The 21,229-nt window shown below is 41.7% G+C and overlaps 1 protein-coding gene across 7 annotated transcripts in view; it reads left to right on the plus strand.

Moving 5' to 3' along the window:
* Positions 1-1,842: 1,842 nt before the first annotated feature.
* Positions 1,843-21,229, plus strand: part of DOK5 (docking protein 5) — a 45,515-nt gene continuing 26,128 nt past the window's right edge. Inside the window, exon 1 of one of the 7 annotated variants that reach the window (XM_068700132.1) lies at positions 1,843-1,939. In XM_068700132.1, the coding sequence (XP_068556233.1) occupies positions 1,907-1,939 (33 nt within the window). In that variant the 5' untranslated portion in view covers positions 1,843-1,906. Of the gene's footprint in view, positions 1,940-4,190; positions 4,662-7,007; positions 7,027-7,122; positions 7,249-21,229 lie in introns of those variants that run through there. The other 6 variants (XM_068700126.1, XM_068700133.1, XM_068700129.1 and 3 more) reach the window with 6 other exon arrangements.

The raw sequence follows: 21,229 nt of genomic DNA on the forward strand, positions 1-21,229 counted from the left end.
GCACAGATTATAACACTCCAGCTCCTCCATAGCCAAAGATCAGAGCGAGCTGTCAGTCTCAGAGCTGTGCTTTGATACACTGCAGACTCTGATAAATTACACGTAGGAACAGGAAGGATGGATGGTGACCTTGTGACCTGCCACTCAGTCCTGCTTAATCCCTCCAGCCATGTTCTGCAGATGCAGGAAGGTCCCTTGATGTATGTCTTCAGGAGAGCGACAATGAAAAAGTTGCTTAAATGCTTGTAGCTGTCACAGAAATACAAAGCAAGCAAAATGAATGTTGGGTGTTTCGGTAGCTAATGTTACCCTGGATTCACTTTGCTTACAGATTCAGTCAGTATATATTTATTTCTGTCTTAACATGCACTCTGTTGACAGTAATTTTGTTAGGGACAAAATATTTCAATCAGAAACAGAGTTTCCAGTAAACAGATGCATTTCATTTGCTGCTTTTTTTTTTTTTTTTTTTTTTTCTCCCACTATCTTTTCTGCCTCTCACCACCTTGGCCTACATGAAGCAAAATTATTTGAATGAATTGTGCAGAGGCAAGGTAATTTCAGTGCCTACTGCTGCAATATTGCTATACAAAATTACACGTTAGCCAGGTTAATAGATTATTTATTTTCATTAAATATTGATTACCAGTTACTTATGCTGACAGCACTTTCCTGTTTACTGTTAAAGTGTCTACATGCTTCTGTTATTTTATGGTGGTGGCAGTGGAGGTATAAGTTAACCATTTGGTCTCATGAATTTTCATGTTTTGACACTGACTGATCTGCATGGTAATTCTGCCAATGACCTGTGAATGCATTTCTCTAATGCAACTTTATACCTAATGTATTCAAAAATCCCTGTAGCGAATGAGGATGTTTTAACCAAGGGTCCTGCCCTCAGTTACCAGGAAAGATGCCTCAGTCTAGCCCAAATCTCACAAAGGTTTCCTAAATTCTGTGACATTGCTCTTCTGCCTGAAGCTGTGCTGTGCAGCCTTACTGGCATGTTGGAAATAAAGACACAGAAGAAGATGTGAGAATAGAGAAATGTATCTGAGAAGTCCCTCCATTTCTATGGAATTCATTCATTCAAAATCAATTAGTATGATACACAAATGGAGAAGGATGGGAATTCCAGAGCAGTTTTGTACTGTGAATTCAGTGTATGGTTTTGCATTAGCACCAGCAGCAGAACGAACAATGATTGTAGAACAAAACTAATCAAATGTCCACATTGCAAAATACAGTAAATTCAGAGTATTTTTTTTAATTATTATTATTTTTTTCAAAATGAAATATGACTGAGCAAGATTTGCTTCATGATGCAAGGCAGCTCTACAGATATGTCTTTAAATAAATAAAAAAAAATAATCAAAGGTTTGCAATAGTATAGTTAAAAAATAAACACTTTTTAATAGTAATGATACTTTTAAATGTTTGCTCATTATCTGTTGTATTACTAGCAGTTAGAACTAGTCAAAATTCATAATTTCCACTGCAAAAATAAAAATTAAATGTCAAAATTTATCTGACTCCAAAATAAAATTAGACATGGGAACGTCAAATCCTTTTCATGGAGGTACTAGATTTGAAATATTGCATTCTGGTAACCTCAAAGTACTTGATAAGGTCAGAACACTTCATTGTGACGTTATCATTTCTAAACTACTCTGAAAAAGTCAAAACAATAGTGGAAAAATGTTGGCATCTTGACCTTATGGAAACAAAATGTTATAGGAGCTTTTCTTAAAAAAAATATTGATGCATGTTGTACGTTTCCAGAAAATCATTTCAGGGTGATCAAATCAGAAACTTTTTTTTTTTTTTTTTGTCAGGCAATGCTTGACTAGCACCAGCTCCATCTGTTCAAGGAAATAACTTTCACAGAAAATACTGCTTCCATAAAATGTCCTCTGCAGTTTCCTTACTGTTTAACCTGGTAAGTGTCAGAGATGTTTGTCAAATATCGCCTTTAGACTGTGATGAAATAATGTCATGGACACAGGGGATGGCATGCTGCAAATATAATAAGGTGAATGTAATTCTTTTTGAAATGTTAGTATGGCATTTAGAAAAAAATGACACCTTCATTTTCAGTTGAAATGTGTAACAGTGATTTCTGTTTTCAGAGCCTTAAAAGCAAATGAGCTTATACAATGATACATTACTATGAGATTAGGATATAACAATAAACCACTGAAATTATTAGCAGCAGTCTAGTACTTCAAAGTGACCCCTGATTCTAGCTTCATAAGAAATAACAGTAATAACATTGTCATTAAAAGGAAAAGAATCTGCATTTCAATGAAAGCTTATTAAAAAGGTTTTATACAGTTTTGAGTACAGATAAACATGTGCAGCATTTCCTTACTGGGAGTGCAAATGGTCAATAGACCCCTAGGGGGAGGAAGGAAAGAAGGACTCCTGTCAAAACAGTGAGAGAACACATTTGCATTGGTATTGAAAACCTGGTACACAATTTCTTTTTTTTTCCTAGTGATAGTACTGGGCTGAAAACATAAACAATAGAGTTTTCTGGCACATTCTTGAAACATATTGCACACATGGAAATTAAAATTCATTTTTTTTCTTTGAACCACAGCATGTGCAAGGGATTTATTTATATTATTCAAAGTAAAAACGTAAGTGGACACTAATATCCGAATTCATCAAATAAGCACAGGCTTAAGTCAACCTTTACTTAGTAAAGCTCTTAGGAATGTGTTTACCTGCAAGAATATGCTAGTGACTAATGAAATCAGCAGTATATGTTTATAGATACAGGAAGAGATTAAAAAAGAAGTCTAAACTTGCTGAAAAAAACATCTAAAGTGGCTCTGTAATTTGTTTCCTGCCACAAATGCCTTTGAAATCAAAATAAATGCTCTCTGTTTTTAGAATATACTTGATTCTTCCAGCATTAGTGTTTTTATGGTACTTGAGATTGTGAAATATGTTTGTGCACTGAATTCATGTGTCTATGCAAGATGAAGCAGGCTGAGTGTCTTAACTCTTCTAGCTTTCAATCAGTAATGAGATCTAACAAATGGTGCTATGGAACTGGTATTAACAGTGTTTTTGGTTGTATACAACATACTTAAGAAGATTATATAACTTAGCAGTTTGGCAATGAAGTACCTATGCAACTTCTGAGTTCTTTTAGGGACATTTTATCCTACTGCAAGGACTTGTCTCAATAATCTTCTAATTTGTGGTATTTGGTGCAAAGATGTTGAAGTTTTTTTTTTTTTGTTTCTATCTGAAGCTGTGTTATTTTATGTGTTCTGTAAAATAGCTTAGTGAAAAAGAGAGGGAAGTGTAAAATAATAACAGACTCTGAGGCAAGGACTGCAGACTTGTTTCATTCATCCTAAACGAATTAGCCCTCCAGCTAGAAAGTCTTGCTCTCTACCTCTGTAACCACCTGTTCAATTAAAGGTTTGTAAAACCTCACAAGGCATAACCACCTCTTCAGGCGAGAGCAAAAAACACCACACTGTTACCACAGCAGAGCAACCAGTGTTGTTTGTGGCTGCTTCTAAAATGAAGGAGCTATACATCTAAACCGGAAAGGGGCCAATTTTAATCACAGGTGAGTGTCGTAGTCATTGAACAACTAAACAAAAACAAACATTGCTGCTGTCTTGCCTTGGGCTTGGCACAGATGTGAGGCTTTCTCTCTTTTATGTTCCTTGGTGATTCTCTGCTCTGCCTTCCTTCTTGCTACCCGGTTTGTAATTTTCAGGGCAGGATGATTCTCAAAGTCAAAGTCCTCTGGCTGACCTCCTCCTCAGACTGCTTATATTTGGAATGCTATTAAAAGATGTTATGATGTATGTCCCTCTTTCCAGGACGTAGTATTTATAGCGTACCACTAACAGGTAACCCATGTAGAACAAGCAATCTCTGGAGCCCCCGCCTCCTGGGCTCACTGGCGTACTCAGCAGTGTTTGCATGTTCTCGGAAGAGGAGAACTCGGGGCATGCAGAAGGCAACCCCAGGGCCCAGTGCCAGAAGAAGGTCTTTCATTACTGCAACCGCACCTTGCCTGGAAAATGCCGCATGTGCTCGTGTGACATTTCCACGACTCGAAGCGTGCCAGAGGACAACCACTCGGGTTACGGGTCTTTAGAAGGAGATGCTGGAGCCGAGCCACTTGGCAGACTTTCAGGCATCTGCAAGACTTTCTGGGAAACCCATTTTTTCCGGGGAAAACCGCGGGTCCCAGCTTCGTTTCCCCAAATGAGCAGATCTGATTATTCCCGGCTGCCCCACCTGCAGGAGCGCACCTAGGGGCCGGGCGCTCCGCGGGGCTCCATCACCCACAGCGGGCAACCTCGAGCCCCTCTCCGGACCCCCCCGCCTCGCCGGGGGCACCCCCCAGCCCTTTGCTCCCCAGGGCTGGATTCGGGGCCGGGGGGGGGCTGCGAGGGGTGGGCGCGGGGCGGGCGCTCCCGGAGCCCTTCCCCCGGCCCGGCCCGCCGCGGGGCAGGGGCTGGGGCGCTCCGCGGGGCGGTGCGGAGCGGGGCGCGGTTGCGGAGGCTGCTGCTCGCCATGCGGGCTGCCTGAGCCGCCGCCAACTTGCCCGGGGAAGGATGGCCTCCAATTTCAACGACATCGTGAAGCAGGGCTACGTGCGCATCCGGAGCAGGAGGCTGGGGGTGAGTGCTGGTCCTCTCCCGGGCTTACCCCAGCGACACCTGCCTTGGGGTCTTTTTTTCCCCCGTTTTTCCCCCGCTCCTTTGTCTTCCTCTTTTTGCAGACTGTGCTCTCCGGGTGTTTCTGCAAGGGAGACAATAAAAAAATACCTTAGGGAAGGGTGGAGAAAAATCAAAGCGTCTTAAACGCATACATCTATGTACCATACACATGCGTGCGAGCACATGTATATCTATTTCTTTTGTTTTTTTCCTCTCCCTCCCGTTCGGAGATGGGGATGCTGCCTCCTTCCCGGCTCTGCCTATGTCCCCGGGGCTGGGGCAGCGCCCAGGGCTCGGAGCCCCGGTGGGGAAGGGGGCGGCCGGGGGCAAGGCGAGAGGTGGAGGTGCCAGGGCCCCCGGGGAGCGGGGTTTTGGGGGCGCAGGGGGCTCGGGCTGGGCAGCGGTTCTGCACAGCAGAGAGCTGGAGGGCTGCGGCTGCGGGAGGCTCGGGGTGCCGGGGTGGGTTGCTGCAAATCAGGGGTTTGAGCTCTTGTGTGGGACAGTGGAAGATTTTGTTGATAGCTTCTAGGGCTTTGAAGTTTCACAAAATGAAAAATTCTTCCCCTTAAAACACCCTCCCCTCTGCCCCCTGACTCATTATTTCATTCTAAACTTATTTTAAGTCTCACCATGTACTTCCATGACACATTCCTAGTTTCAGCTGTAGCTGCTAGGTGTGCAGCAGTAGCAGCAGGCCAGTTCCCTGTGGTTCTTTGGCATGTGCTCTCTCAAAGCCTGGTTGGTTCCAACAGTCCCTGGGCTGCTGCTCCCCTGAGCAAGCTACCTGTGCTGCTCCAACCATGGGGCTTGCGAGCTGCATGCTTCCCGGCTCCCTCACTGAGCTAGCAGGGCTTATGGGGGGGTTAAACAGGAGGGAGGCTTTGCATATAAAATGCTTTAATTGATGTATCTGCCTTGCACGATGGGAGAGCAACTCATTTCTTGTGCTTACTGAGAAGTGATTAATTTGACAATTCCAAATTGTGCATAGCATGAGTTTTACATCAAGATTTATTATGGCGTGTGTGGTCATCTGAAAGTTTTTATTGGCTTGTTACGATTAAAGTTACATTCTCTTTATACCCATGTTCAATGGATTCTCTATGGTTCTGTTAACTTGCATCTCCCTGACTTGTTTGGAAAGTAGAAAGCATTTTAACATATTCCAGCAGGCATCGCTAAATGGAAGATGCTGCTTTTCTTATACCTTATGTATGGGCATTGTTTATTCTTTAAGAACCACATGGTTCAGTGACAGATGGAGATAACGTCATTATGAGAGAACTTGTAGTAAAGTTGGCAGGATTAGTGTATTCTGACTATCTTTTCAGCACTGGGTATATATTGTTATTCAGTTTGTGCCTGCATAAATAAAGGGCAAGATTAAACTTTGGTACATCTTTCTGTACTGTGACAGTGAAACCTAACAGGTACATGAATAAGGTGCATCTATTCTGAGATGGACATAAATTCTGTCAATGCCTCTGGCTTTTGTTATTAAAGCTTTCTAAAATTCTCTGGAGGCGGTGGTGAGATGTTCAATGTCCTCTTAGTAGAGATACATTTGCCAGTTTAATGTTTAAAATAAAAGGGGGAGAGGGGGAGAGAAGGAGGGAGAAAGGCACAGAGTCTATGAAAATGGAACTGTTAACTCTTTTCTTTGTAAAGACAGCTGCTTTATTTGATCTAATTTCTTCTTGTTCCAATGGCTTGTGTTGTATCAATGGCTGGAAAGTGTCAAAAAGGTGGTAGGGCTGATGGCAAATGTTTCTGTCAAGTCTCAGCAAAGAGTGGCCATGGCTATAGATTTCTTCAAGTGAAGAGCCCAGAATTCATTTTCCTTGGCTTCCCTGAGCTCTGGGCATATTGTCCCCTAGACTTTTCAGTGGTGTGGAAGTGATGAGGATGGAAGCTGCGGAGCTGTGGCTGCTTTTATCTGTCTGTCACTGGTTAGATTTGGTGCCTGTGCTACAAGCATGAGGTGACCTATTCAAATCCTGATGCTCCGCTTGTTTAGGAATTGGTAGTTTAACTAACGGTCATGCCTTTCTCTCCTGGTTTTCAGTTTAGGCTATTGCGCCTCTACTATGAATAGACAGTTGAACTATAGCTGTAGGCTTCTTTCTGCAACTTGCATTGTCTATAAGCTGCTGAGGAGACCGGTGTCCTTATTTATAACATTCCAGTGAAAGTGGATACTTGGGTTGATTATGATTAACCAGAGTCCTTTAAAGGAAGGACAGGCTTGTTTGCTTGCAGCAGTGGTGCAACTGTTGGCACACGCTTCCCAGTACACAGCCCAGCTACCCAGTCTCGTTGCTCGGTGGTGAGTTTTCCTCCTTGATCAGGTGTGGATGTGCACAGCTGAAGCTGACTGAGCACCTGGGGCTGCCACCTGATTTTAGAAAGGCTTGAATTCAATATTACTCAGTGGCAAATGGGAGTTTGGCTCCTTCAGAGGAGAAGGAACTGTGTAAGCAGCTTCTGGGTTTGTTTCTTTTGGGTGGTGGTAGCTGTGAAGGGCTGTTGGACAACCAGGGGTTTGGAGGTAGGAAACAAAAAGTAGCATAAGCCTTAATACACTAACCTGGAAACTTATAAAAAACTTTCCTGTGCCCTGAAAGCATTAAGAAGATGAAGCCTGATCCTGCCTATGGAGAAGAGATCTGGTGCTGTGTGGGGAGGTGTCAGTGGGAGTTATTTAAATACATTTCAATATTATGGTGGCATAGCTGTAATGAGGGCATTGTTTTTTCAAACTGAATTCAGCTTCTGAGTTGTTCTCTGTAACGCTATGGTAATTCCATCACCAAGGGAACTAGGAGCAGCACTTGTATCTACAAATTATCTCAAGAAATGCTTTTTTGAATAACTGGGGTGCAGGTGCTAGATTTGGAAAGAAAGGGGTGCAGAAAAGCAGCTTGCTCAAAATCGAACCTCTTTTGCAAGAAAAATCTCAATTCTGAGAGGCCTCACTTTGTAATTTCAAGATCAAATGTAGGCTGATTCGTTTTGTACCTGAACTGTTTATGTGCACTTTAAATATGTAAATTCTATTTAATATTATTTAATAGAATAGTTTCCATAGCAACATTTGTATCACATGTGTCTTCTGCAGAGCCAAATATATTCATGAGAAAGAGCACTCTTCCCAATTCTTTCCATCCTTATAGGGAGAAAAATAATTCCCTCAGCCAATGATCTGGCCCTGTTTTGTTATTAGCGCTGACACGGCGGAGATTGTGTTCCAGAAAACTGCTGACAGCACGAATGTGCGACCTTACAGAGTTCCTTAAAACAAAACAAATCAGCTTTGTTCTGTGAGCAGGACTTCCATCGATGACCACTGGACCTGTGTTTTGGGGGAGGAGACACTGTTGCACGGAGGGCTTCTTGCCATCACCCTTCATCTGATTAACTGCTTTGTGTCTACTTATATAAAACACCAGGGTTGTTATATGGCTTCTAAGCCTGAAAAGTTTTTTGTTTGTTTGTTTGTTATTGTGATTGTCAAGTAAGGTCTTGTTCTGTGATACAGATGTGACCTTTTTGAGGATTATTTTACAGGAGTGTTTCCTCTCTCATGAAAAGGCCAGTCCCTGTGTTCTCACCTTAAGGACAGGTGAATGTGCAGTGCTTGTAAATACACTCGGGCTTCGCTTTAGGCTGAACTGGGTCAACCAAGTGTTTGCTGAACAATTAAGAATCAAACAGGAATGAATCTTTGAAATGAAGAACCTTTGTTAGGCTGGTGAGCCTGACTTTGTAGCTGTTGCTGTTCACGGGTCCAATGTGAACTCTGGATACAGCCTCTGAGGTGGCCTTTCCCTCCCCCAGAGGCTTCTATGAAGAGCACAATAAAGCAGTTTAATATATCACACTGGGAAGGGTGTGTGTTTGTGTGTTTATTTTCCATCACAGGATGATAACTTGCCTGAAGAGCATTAAAAGGGGACCCACCTGTCCCCATGGGTGGGAGGCTCCTGGCAGCACATGTTGTTTGCAGCCTAACACTTTTATTGAGCTCCCTGTTTTTACAGCTTATTTACTCTTCCTGTATCCACACCTAAACTTGGGGTTGCTGGAAGCAACATTTCAATTTGTTCAAGGATTATAGAGCACAGAAGCTGCTCTAAGGGTATTCTCTGGTGCCACCATCAAGGTGCACGCAGAAGTAAGAGCTGGAGGCTTGAAATGGTGGCAGGTGGTGTCCCTGAAGCCTGCTCCTCAGGGTATAGGCACCAGCATCAGAAGTGCTTGTGGCATGTAACAGCACCGGGAAGCTTTGGAGGTGAGGCTGTTCCCCATGGAAGACCCAATCCTGTCCCTGCCTCTTGATGTATGGGGGACTTCTGGAGCAAGATGCCACGGGGTTAGCTGTCAGCCCCCCTCCTTGGTATGCCAGTAACACGCTTGGAGTGTCTTGTTGCATTAAGTGATGAAGCACTGTTGGTGTCAGAGGGAAACAATCTCTTCGATGAACAGCAACTGCCTTGAGCTGTCTGCAGCTAAAAGCAAGATAGTGCTGATCAAACAGAAGTGTCTCAAAGAACCAGCTGAGATGTGCTGGTGGTGCGCAGAGATGTCTCTGGTAAAGAGTTGCACGCAGCCAGAGCTGCACAAAGCCTTGCAGAGTCTGGTTTAGCTCTGCACACGCTCAATTGATTGAAAAACATCAGCGTCTGAAAACCTTCTCTCCCCTATGGCTTTCCTTGAAACTGAGCCCCTTCTCCCTGATAAGGGTTTTTGCTGCCATGGCTTGAGCTGTTGCCTTCTAGGAGGGCAGCGTGCCTTTCTGAGTATCTGAGTAGAATGTGGACCTTGAGTTGATACAAGTATAACTATACTTTTTCTCCCAAGTTTTGTCTGCTATGAATGCATCTGACTTGTATGCAAGTATTTTCATTGCATCCCTCTTTATCTGATAGCGTCACTTGTAAACTCATTAATAGAACGGGTATATCAAAATGTAAACTACATTCTGTGTACTGCAGTGCTTTATCTGCTGTGGTACAAGGCTGTTCAGAGCTCTTCCTAGGCAATATGCAGAGCTGGACAGTCTTCCAGGAAAAATCCAGCAAGGATAGGTGGTATGCCTTAAGTTTTGAAGACTTAAAGAAAGATGGGGTGCCATCTACAGTAGTATGTGCTCTTGTGCTCATATTTCTGTCATAAACTTCCCTTTGGCTATTCTTATTGGTCTTCCTAATAAAGCTCTTAAAATGTCTTTATTCTGGAAGACTTTTTATGAGTTCTGTACCCTAAGCCAATATTTATCCAGTTTGAAATAAGTAGTGAATTACAGGTAGAAACTTGAATGTGCAGTTGGGTGCATACTTCTGTTTATTTTTCATTATAAAGAAAAAGAAGTATAACAGTTGTGATGTGTTTTGCTCCAGCAAGCTTCTTTTTAACATTGAAACTACTTACGTTCCTTGGCTACAGGCAACATTTTTTTAGGTTGTCTGTCTCTTAATTTTGTGGTGAAAATGCAAGAATTGGAGTGGTGTGTGTTTTTTATTTTTTATTACAACTTTAGCTCACAGATTACAAAAAAAAAATAAAAATAATAAAAAAAAAGATCATGTGTATCTAAAAGCACAATAGGAAAGACTGACATAATTTGTACCTGAGCATTGAGATGATCTGTATTCTAAAAGAGGCTGAAGTTTTTTTCTCTTCTTAAAAAACAGGGCTATTAAAATTAGGGCAGTCTAGGACAGCATATGCTGCTGAATAATATATGTAGATTACTGCTTCTGCATGAGAGAAGTATTTAAAACAGCCATGTCAATTTGTTGTTTGTAAGAAAAGCCTTACAAAGTATTTATCTTTCTGGAACATATGCTATTGCTAACTAGCTACGTTGGATGTTTACAACCCAGAAAAACAATCTGCACGCTAACAATAATGCGTAGAACTTTCAAAATGGGGCATTATTAGCAGGCAGTCTGATTTGTTTTATGATTGCCATGATTTTGCGGAGGTATTTCCTGCATATGGAGGTCTGGGAGTCTGCTCTCCAGTTTGTATTGCTATCAAATTATTACAGGCTATTAAGAACACTCATTTGGGAGGATCCATTGACTTTAATGGAGCTGTGTGAACAGCTAAGTATCCATTCCTAAAAAATGCAGGTCTCTGCAGAGACTTTCTGTATCTGTCGGAGAATAAAGCTCCTGGATATGAAGTGAGTAGTAAAGTGGATTTTTTTTTACCCAACAATCTGTTTCTTGTACCTCTGTCTGGCAAAGGAAATGCTGCTAACAGATTTTTGCAGAAACCTGCCTCATGAGGTGTCCTCCACTTTGCACTTACCAGGCGAGGCACGGAGCTGTTCTTGCAGTCATATCTGTTTAACAACACTTCTAATTAAATCCACAGCCTGCTCTTGGGGTTGTGTGTAACCCCATCTGTTGGAGGCACCTCCTTGTTATGCAAGGAATGATCAGCTTCCACTGTATATTAGAGTGGGTCCTCCATGGAAATCTGGGCCAGGTCCAAGGAAAAGATCTGAGCACCCCGTGCCAGGGTTAGCTGGATTTCAGCAGAGGCAGTCCAAAAGTGCAATTCTGACAGCACTTGTGTTTGTCCATTGAGGGTTCATGAGGACACTGGGATCAGTCAGTGTCTCCTACAGTTTCAGCCACAGCAAACATGTCTTGTCCAGCATCTGGTGCATTCCCGTGGTCCTGCCCAGAGGTTTTCTCTTGCCGTCCTTTGGTCTTGTTCTGGTGTGAACAAACACGTAGCATGGAGTTTTAAACAATGGCTTTTACCACTTTTGTTACAGATGGAAAAACTCGTGCCTATACCTCATCAGTAAGGTTGTTCAAAGAGCTAAAAACGACAGGCTTAGTCCAAACTTCTTCCTTCCAACTGCTTTCCTGTCTGTGCTGAGGGGAGGAGCACTGGGGTGCATTCAGCCTTTCCTCCTCAGTGTCCTTGCTCTCACCTATCTAAGGTGATCTTGCACCTCTCCAAATCAACCTGGGTGTGATTAAGTGAGGGTGACCTTGGGCAAGTGCTGGATCTTGCTGGAAACGTGGCTGCCAAGTAGGACCCGGCTTTTAGGAAAGCAGAGAAGAAGGAAGTTGTGCTTCTGAAAGCAACTGTGCCGATGGCATTGGTTTCACCACTGCAAGGATCGTGTTAACATTGGAGAAAATGTTTGCGTGGGTGCTGTTGTTCAGAACACCGTTTAACACTGATCTTAACCAAATTGGGTTAAGTCCTAATCATAGAGAAGTTGGCGAAGTAAAACTTAGTGGGTAACTGCAACTGAGGCTTGTGTGAAAGATGTGACTACTGGAACTACAGCAGTAGACTTGTTCCATCTTTAGTATTAACCATGTTAATGGACAGAAACGAGATCTGTGTCACCTCTTTGATGGCTCTGACTAGCCCCAAAACTCTATTCACATCAGTGTGAAGGAATGTGATATAAGTGGTGTCCTCCAGTGCAGAACTAGGGCTCTCCTGGCCGATCCCAGAATAGGAACTTGTAGTAGTTCAACCTTTAGGGGGGCAAAGAGGGGAGCTGACTTCTTCACAGCTTTGTAACTAGGTGCTGGTTTCTAGGAAGCGTGTAAGTGGAATAACATGAGCTGTACTTAGATATTTCTGGACTGATTTAAAAACTCCATGAAAAATAGTTTTTAGGTTTCTGGTTGCTTACCTTGGTTAATGCTTTATTTGTAATATTAAATACTTATTTGAAACTTAAAAATCAGCAAAAATTTAAATAAATTAAGAATCAGGAGAATTTTAACCTCTTCTGTATTTGAGTATTGCTTGAGAACTCAGTTGTTGCATGGTGTCTGCATGCTAGTTTTAAGAAGGAAAACACAACAATTTTATGCTAGAGCACAACAAAAGAACAGCCTACCAGATTGTGGACTGTTCTTCAGGAAGTATGGCATTAATACTTACATGTGCTTTAAGACTGGATGGGAAAACTCCTGGTCCATACTTAGAAGTTTGGAAAAAAATTATTCAAAAGTTTTGGACTTGTACGCTTGACTATTTTTATTTTCTTAACCCAAAGCTTCAACTGTTGATAAAATTATGAGAATCTTAAAATAGAGGGAATTTTGTGTATTCTGTTCTTGATTTTAATAAAACTGACTTCTGTAAAAACTTCATTGAGAAGATTGGTGTTGAATATGTAAAATGACATATACTTTTACAAGTTTTGCATAGCAGTGTTTCTGTGAAACCCTGTGGGAGGAGAGGTAAGGTGGGAGAGAGACAATCTGCAGGACTAGAACCATATGGTTAAAGAGAGTGGTGCTTGAATAAGCATTCCAGAGAGTTAGCACGAGGATTTTAGAGTAAGAGCTGTGAAAACTGGAAACAAGAATGATGTAAGAGTTGCAGGGGGCAGGAGAAGGAAAAGTCTGCCTATATCTATCTATGCTTGAAGCAGCTTCAGTAATCAAACTAGCATTTGCCTATTTGGCTTCTTTCAGTCTGGAAGTATCAAGAGAGAAAAATTGAACAGATTTCATATGTACCAAATTCAACCTGCAAGATATTAAGCCTGTTGGATTTGTATTTTTAGAAAACTGTTAAATAAGGTGTTGGAACATATTCGCAGATATTAAAATTTCTTGCTGCTTGGAACTTGATGGTGGTGGCAGGGATAGGATCCAGGACATTGCTTAGAAAGTGTGAGCCTCTACCCTTGGGCTAGGCCGGGAGGATTATCATCAGGCCAAATGCAGCTCTGTCTGGCTGCTGGCATTAGGTCTGTCAGCCCAAAAACAAGTTCCCTTTGGACTTTGTCTGGCACAAAGTCAATGTGACTTGAGGCCAAGGCAGTTGCTGTCATGATAGGGGTTACCTCTGGAGTTGAAGCAAAGATCCTCAAAGCCTAGTTGTGTTGCAGAGAGCTTGTTATTCTGTAGCTACTCCTCACTTTGCATGGTGTACTGTCATCTCCCCAACAAAACAAACAAAAAGCAGAAACCAGGCGTAAGAACTTCTCCAGTGTTTCTCTGAAAGACAAGGTGGGAGACTGTGCAGATCATCATTTGGAGTCAGAAATTCCTGTTTTGGTGGTGGCCCATTTTAGAAGTAGAAACAGCTTTTCTTGTGCTTTCCAGCGTATGTTTTCCATGAAATAACTCTTCATGTCTTTCTTTGGAAGATGGGCTTAGCATTTTTTTTAAGCAAAACTCTGAGACTCCAAGTTTATCTTTTCCCATAAACTATGGTAATTAGTAAACAAGCTGTTCTTACCCACTTGCCACCTTGTTATGAAGTTTTCACTTTAACAAGTCAAGCAAACCTGACCAAAACACCCTGGTTCTTTCTGCCTTTATCTTGAACAATGCCGTCTTCTGCCAGTTGTGGTTTCCAGGTCTGCATTCTCACTATCTGCTCTTTCATTGTCAGACAGAGAGAGGTCTGTAAGTTTCCTGGAGGTGACTGCTGCTAGGCATGTGAAAAGGTATGCCAAGAATGCCTGCAAATGCAGTGAAAGAAAAACCCAGTTACAAACGAGTGAAGTTTTAGTCATTCCTGATTTTGATGCTGTTTCATCATGAATCTGTTTCAGTGGGAAGGTAATTCTCCTGCTGAGTGTATGGGCATTACTCTGAAGCTGCATCAGTGATAAATTAACATTTTGCAGTGTTTGTGGAGACACTTGAAAGAAAGTAACAGATGTAGGGTCTGCACCTGGGACTGACATCTTAATTTGAAGTTTCTGTAGTTTTAGGTATACCACTGAAGTTGATGGACTGCTCCTATTATCTTCTTGTCTGACTTCATCAAGTGCTGCCAGAAATACCAGTGAAAGTTCAAGCTATTAAGTTTTCTTTTTTTCCCCCTTTCCTCTACTGAAGATAACAACATTTCAATTCAAAATATCAATACTGTAAATTCAGTAGTATTTCTCCCCAGTAATGTTAATGTAGAGGATAAAATTGTTCCTTTCCTTACTGAGTAATGTTTATCTGGGGAATTATCAATGCCCTATGGTCAGCGAAGGGAAATTAGTCTTAATGCTCTCACTAATGGCTGTACACCACTGAGGATGGATGCTAGCTGATTGCACTGAATTAACTGCATGCTAGTGAGTGGCGTACTCTTGGCACAGTGCTTATGGTAAAATACAAGTGGCTGTTCTCTGTTAAATGAAGCAGTGCATATTAGGACAGTATCCCGCTACGTTTTCCTAGACGCTTTCTAGGCAGCAGCCATACTTTCATAAGGAGGAATTCTACCTAAATGTGATTGAATTCTTGAATTCTTTCCTTAATTAGCACTACACAGCTGGGCCATGAGAAATAACTAGGAGTTGTGTTTGTCTGTTTGAGCTGATGTGTAGATTTGCCTGGACAAATGCAAGAGATCTGCAAGAACAAGAGGGAAGTTGAAATGTACCAGGGAAATACTGGCTCTGCAATCGTGCTTTTAATGTTTGTTTTGAAGCAAGACTAAACTAACAACAAAATAACTGGCCTCAGTTGCGCTTTTACTAAAAAGTTTTCTGTTTTTTTTTTTTTTTTTTTTTTTTTTTAATAATACAGAGAAAAGCATATGTGGAAGTTCCAGCATATACTGTCTGAAAGCTGACTCTTCTGGAGAGAAGCAAGATGTTTGAGAGGAGACAATTTTGGGACAAATGGGTGACAGTTTTTTATCTGGTCACAGCTTTAAAAGTTCTGGTAGGGCAACTGAGCTTTTACATGGAGGATCATCAGATTATAAGAAGCACAGAGTCCATCTACTTACCGTAGGCCCTTGGGCGGCACTCTGCTATGACAAATCCTTTTGTGCACATACCTTCAGTAATTCAGAATACATTTAAGGTTATCACTCTGAAGTCAGTTCACTTAAGTGCTTGAAAAGGGAAATATGTTTTGACTGCTGTGGGCTCTCCCCTGCAGCAGCTTTGAACAGCGCATCAGTCCGTCTAGCAGTCTAGGCCAAATTACTTGAATTTTTTGCTGCAATCCTGTAAGGCAATGCTGAAGTGCTTGTTACTATGATTTAATGGGCTGTAATTCTGTCAATTCTAATGAAGCACTATGTTTTGGTGAAGCCCAGCTTGCAGTGACTCACTTGGGAGTGTTATTTGTTCTTTCATGTAAATTCACTTTGATTTTTAAAACTGATCCAACCTCCAGAGAGGTTGGGGGAATGACCAGTGGTTCACTGCATAATTTTGATGTCAGGAGTGAAAGAAAAATGTGGAATGAACAAGATAACTTTACATTGTGTTGGGATGGCATGATGGACTGAAGGATATCTGTAGTCATTGTTGAGATGTGTGGAGGGTGTATATGGGGATGGGAGGTAATGCGAACTACATTTGTCGCAGCAAACCTGTGATGCTTCCCAAAGCTTGCAGTTAAATTAATTAGTGAATGGCAAAGAATGACAGCAGGCCAGAAATGTGCTTGCAGGACATTTGTCATCTGTGGCTCTCCAAGCAGCACTTAGCAAGCATCATTAACTCCATTTAATAGGTGGGCAGGTGGCAACAGGTACAGCTGAATTGCTCAAGTCAGTCATTGAAGACTGAGAAATTAAAGCCCTTCTCCCGTGTCTGGCTTTGGGATGCTGGCAGCTCACTGCTGAAGAACATTCTCCTAGATAAAGGCTGGATCTGAGTGCACTTTCTGCCTTTCCTCTCTCATTTTGTGCAGTCTTAAAACTGCAAGTCCAGCTGTGAAATGCAAGTCCTACAAAACCGTGATATGGGAGGCTGAAGCAAAGCCTTTTGCTGAGGGTTTGTGAACAAGTACAGGTCAGCTCCAAACACAGAGCAAGTTCCATCTGGGCCTTCTGGACAGCAGAGTTTAGGAGAGCATATCCCCCGACCACGGCTTTAACAGTTGCACATGTTCTTGTTACAGCTGTGACTGGCTGTTACTAAGGGTTAGTATGTGCGTTCTCTGCAGCCTCTTTGCATATGATGTACTAATTAGTGAGCTTCATGAACTGTTAATGAGCTATATCAATACTATTTTTCCCTGTATGCCATGTGATTAAAGTAACCAAGTCAGATAGCAACAAAAAAATCCTAAACCATAATTCACTGCAGTCATTTCAAGTTACTAGGAAGTTACCTAATTCTAATACAGTACTAAATGGTGTTAATTTGCTGGACTGCACTAATGGCCTGACCCAGTAGTGCAGCACATCCAAGTGTGCTTTGCAGTGCTCAGCCTGCCTGAGCTGGCTGCACAGGGTCAGTCTGCAGTTTGCGTTGAAGCCCTTACTATTTTCTTCCTTTACTAGTTACAGGTCCTAGGCTGATTTTTTTCACCTATCCAGTTTCATGCCTGGAGTTAGCTGTGTCCATGTATAAAGCTTAGCAGGTGTTTAAGGAACTAGATTGGATACTTAGCTTCAGTCAGACTTTTTTTTTTTTAACCTGTCACTAGAAAGAGAGGGCTTCTACTGTAAATACTTCTTGGTGCTTGGGGGCACTCTCCTCTGATGGCCTAACACAGTACAAAACTATCTGTTTTTGATGTATTGGGGTCTGGGTGGGGAGAGATTCTAAACAAAAACCCAAACCTCTATACTGTAAAAGATGTAAGTTGTTAAAGGAAGGCCTGAAAGTAGAAGGATAATACTTTCTTTCAGGTAATGCTCTCTTCCTAAAGATACTGCATCCAACATATGACTTTTGCAGGGAAGGTAAACTGGAAGTGGAAGTCTTGCTTTTAGTATCTTCCAGGCCATGAAACTCTGGATAGTCATTAGAGAAACTCAAAAAAATGAATCAACTTCTATATTGCCCTCCATCATATCAAGCAGCATTGCTTCTTGTTCCTTCTGCAGATTCAAGCTACCTTGCTCTGAGCAGAGATGAGAAATAAATTACTTCTTTGCAGAACGCTTAGGACACCTTTGTGGGGCGGGCAAGTTCTAAACCCTAGTCCTGTCATCTGAATAGTCATTTTACATCAGGGCAGATATCACTGTTCTGCTACAGGTGTCCTGCTTACTCTGAGCACTTTGCCCAGCCCTTGAGGTCCAGAATGGTCTTTTAGGTCTTCCCCTGAGTCTGGTGGCTTCTTTGCCCAGGCTGGGCTAAACCCATGGTTCCAAAGCCCTCAGAGATGTATGGCAGAGAGCACTGAATGTGCTTCAGCATCTGGCCAGGTTTTGTAATTAAAATAACTATGCACTCTGGACCTTCTGTGTCCAGCGCACATCAACAATTTGAAGAGGGGATGTTGCTTCTAAACTACTGTATTGACATTAGCAGTGATTTGCTGGAAAGGGTTCTCATATGCTCCTGGGGACCCTTTCTTTAAACAAATAAATCTCTTACCCAGCTGGAATATATTGGGAAATCACTTCTCATCCTTGAGTGAGCACATCCCATCTTGAAATCTGCCGGAGGTGACCTGTGCCAGCAGTGGCAAGAATTTTATTGAGCGTTTCTGCCTTTGTATGAACCGATGACTAATATATACCAGTTATAAGCAAAACCTGTAAAATTCTGCTCATGTTTGCCTGTCAACATCTGCTTCCACAGAGCATTGTACAGACATAAGATAAAACAAAGGATCCTTTTCTAGCTCCTTTACTAAGTTGTTAAGTAATCTTGAGCAAGTCATTTTACTGTCTGTGCTTAGATTGCACCTCTCACCGCCCTGCTGTGACTTAGACAATGAGCCCTAGATCACAACACACAGCATTTTGGTTACTGAGGATATTTGGCAGTAAGTAAATCTTGCATGTGGAATTAATCCTCTGTAGTCGTGAAGGACCAAAAATATTTTTCTGTAGAACAAAGTTACCTTCTAAATACTGTGCCAAGTGGGAATGCATCTGCAGGCTCAAATCCAGCTGTCCAATGTTTTAAACTAAGGCTAGAGGAATGGCTTTGAGTTCTGAGCCTGAATCGTTAACAAAAATCTGACTTTCTGGTTGATGCAATTCCAGTTGGTAGGGAGGGGGCTAAGAAGAGAAGAGTTTTTGAAGAGGAAAGACTGATTAAAATGGCTCATATTTTAGAGCAGTGGGCATTCTCTGTGCCTTGCATTAATATGCTTGAGTGTAAAACAAGGTGTGTAGACTCAAAGTTCTGCCAAGTATTTTTTGTGCACGTCTTATAGCCAGTTCTGGCCAGTGCCAAAGATGGATTTTGTAACTTCATGGAAAAAGCTTTGCAATATTGAGCAATATTGTACATTCCGAACAGGCACAGGGACAATATTGCTATTTCATTCCCTATTAGCAGCTGTGGATGAATTCTTACTGTAAAATATTGTTTCTGGAGATGTATACTGAGTATGAAAAAGGATTGAGGTCTGTCTCTATAAATGTGTTTCTCGAGGGAAGGTGAAATCTAGATTATTTTCTTTCAACCCCCACAGAAGATAGCTTGATGTAAACCAACTTTGATTTATGTAGTTATTATAACCTGATCACAATGAATAATGCAATGTAGCTTACTCATAACACACTAACATTAAATGGGTATTCTGGGAAAGTGAAATCGTCTTGTTGCCAAGTACAGCTATATCTTTGCAGACAGTGTGGTCAATTTTGCACCTTACTATACAGAGCCAGGGAACTGGTCTGCATTTCTGTGCACTGGAATTGTGGAATACGTCATGCTAAATACGTTTCAGTACAAGTTAGGTATGTTTACAGCTATGTGATTCTTCCTAGCAATCCACCTACTTGTAATCATTTTCTACTTACATCGTGTTTCTTCGGAGTTAAATAGAGCTGAACACAGCTGTCAATAGTATATGGGGATTAAGTGTGCAAGCATCAAAGCTGGACTGGAAAAGAAGAGTCAACTCGCAACTTCACAGAAAAAAAATACACTTGAATTAAGCGCTTGCATTTTGTGAAATTATGGGAGAAAATGAGGGATCTTCCCTAGATCCACACAATCCCATTCAACATGACATAAGACGACATCATGTTGATGTCTAGACCCTTTTAATTGAAAGCAGTACCCCAGTTTTACACAAACACCTACTAAATGGAGGTTTACTGCTTCAAAAGTGTCTGAGGGGTGTGTATAATTAAAAGAGTTATAAGCTATTATATATGTGGCAATGTTTTTGTTGATGCAAAGCTCTAGGACCAGTCTTCTCAAAATTTGCTTCTGGCTAGGAATTCTATGTCAGGGCTCTTTACCATAGTTTGAATTAGAAGTGAAATATTAATACATTTATTTAAATACAGGAATTAAGTTCCAAATAGTTTAATACTACCTGGCTAATTTTCTCTGTGACCCTGTTGGAAGGGTTCTTTTCTCTAGAACTAAGTCTAGTGGAGACTCCCTGGTGATGTTCATCACAAAGGTTCAGATGACTTTCCATGTGCAGCTGAGGTACTTCAGTGGGTGAGCTCTCTACTGGCCTTGGATAAAGTGACAGCATTTTTTTCCTACAGAAATATTGAGACTGTACTGTGAGAAACTTCTTGTTATTGTACTGTGCCTTTGTTACATTCCCTATTTCTACAGGTTATCAGAGTCATAAAAGACAAGCTCCTGGCAATAGCCCAGGCTTTCTTGTAGTCATCCTAAGCTGCTTGATAGCACTTTCATCAAGCTCTTTTTTTAAAAAAGCCAGGTTTGTGTTTACTTGACCACAAGTTCAGGGTCCGTATAAATGTAACTCATTGGAATTTGTTTTAGGGCAAAAACAGCACAAATAAAATAGGGCAGCTTTCCCTGAAGGCTCACTTCTTGTTTGCAAAAGAACAATTTGCCAGGTGAGACTTTGTACTACTGTCCCTGACTTCTACATCCCTCTTAAATAACAAAGAAGGCAGGAGATCATTTAGTTCAAGGGAAAACACTCTTGCTTTGCCTTAGTGAACTGGAAGGCATACAGTTCCTCAGCTTAGTTTTTAAAAGTAGCCAGTGTTAAGGTCCTCTGGCCCAAGGCATGAAAAACAGCTAAATATTTAGAAATTTGGGGGAAGGCTATCTGCGGAAACTTCTTAAAGTATGTTGCTGAACAAAATACTGAGGGGTGGGATAAAGTTGCTTTAAAGTTTGCTTGGACCAAAATGTAATTTTTAGTTGCTGAATTCAGAGACTTGTTTCTTGTGTAGAATAATTTGTATAGTAGAAAATTTTAGTTTAGTTCATTTTAGGAACTCAAATCTGGTTCTTTTGCCTTGTTTTTCTGATCAGTTTGGAGGCAGTGAAGACAGACAGTTCTCTCCTCATAGCCACTTTGAGGACAGACCACTGGTTTGGGCCTTCACGTAGGGCAGGAGGCCTCTGGTTTCAGTTTCCATCTCTGCATGAGAGTATTCTCAAACCACATCTGAACCATGAAAGTTGGGAAAGTCAAAAGAAATTTTTCCACTACAGTCAGCCAGATGCTGACCAGTTCCAGCTGAGGTTAATAGCTCCTTTGCTTCACGGTGTATTTCCAGCAGCTGAAGGAGCGTGAGGATGGCCAAGCAATCCTGCCTGGTTTCCAAGGCATACCACTGAGAGGCAGAGATCCAAATACTCAGATTGCATCATTCTTTTGAAGTCACTCCTTCTTTGACTTCAGTTGTGGTAATGATTTATG

The sequence above is a fragment of the Anas acuta genome, chromosome 16, assembly GCF_963932015.1.
Source record: "Anas acuta chromosome 16, bAnaAcu1.1, whole genome shotgun sequence".
Lineage (NCBI taxonomy): Eukaryota > Metazoa > Chordata > Aves > Anseriformes > Anatidae > Anas > Anas acuta.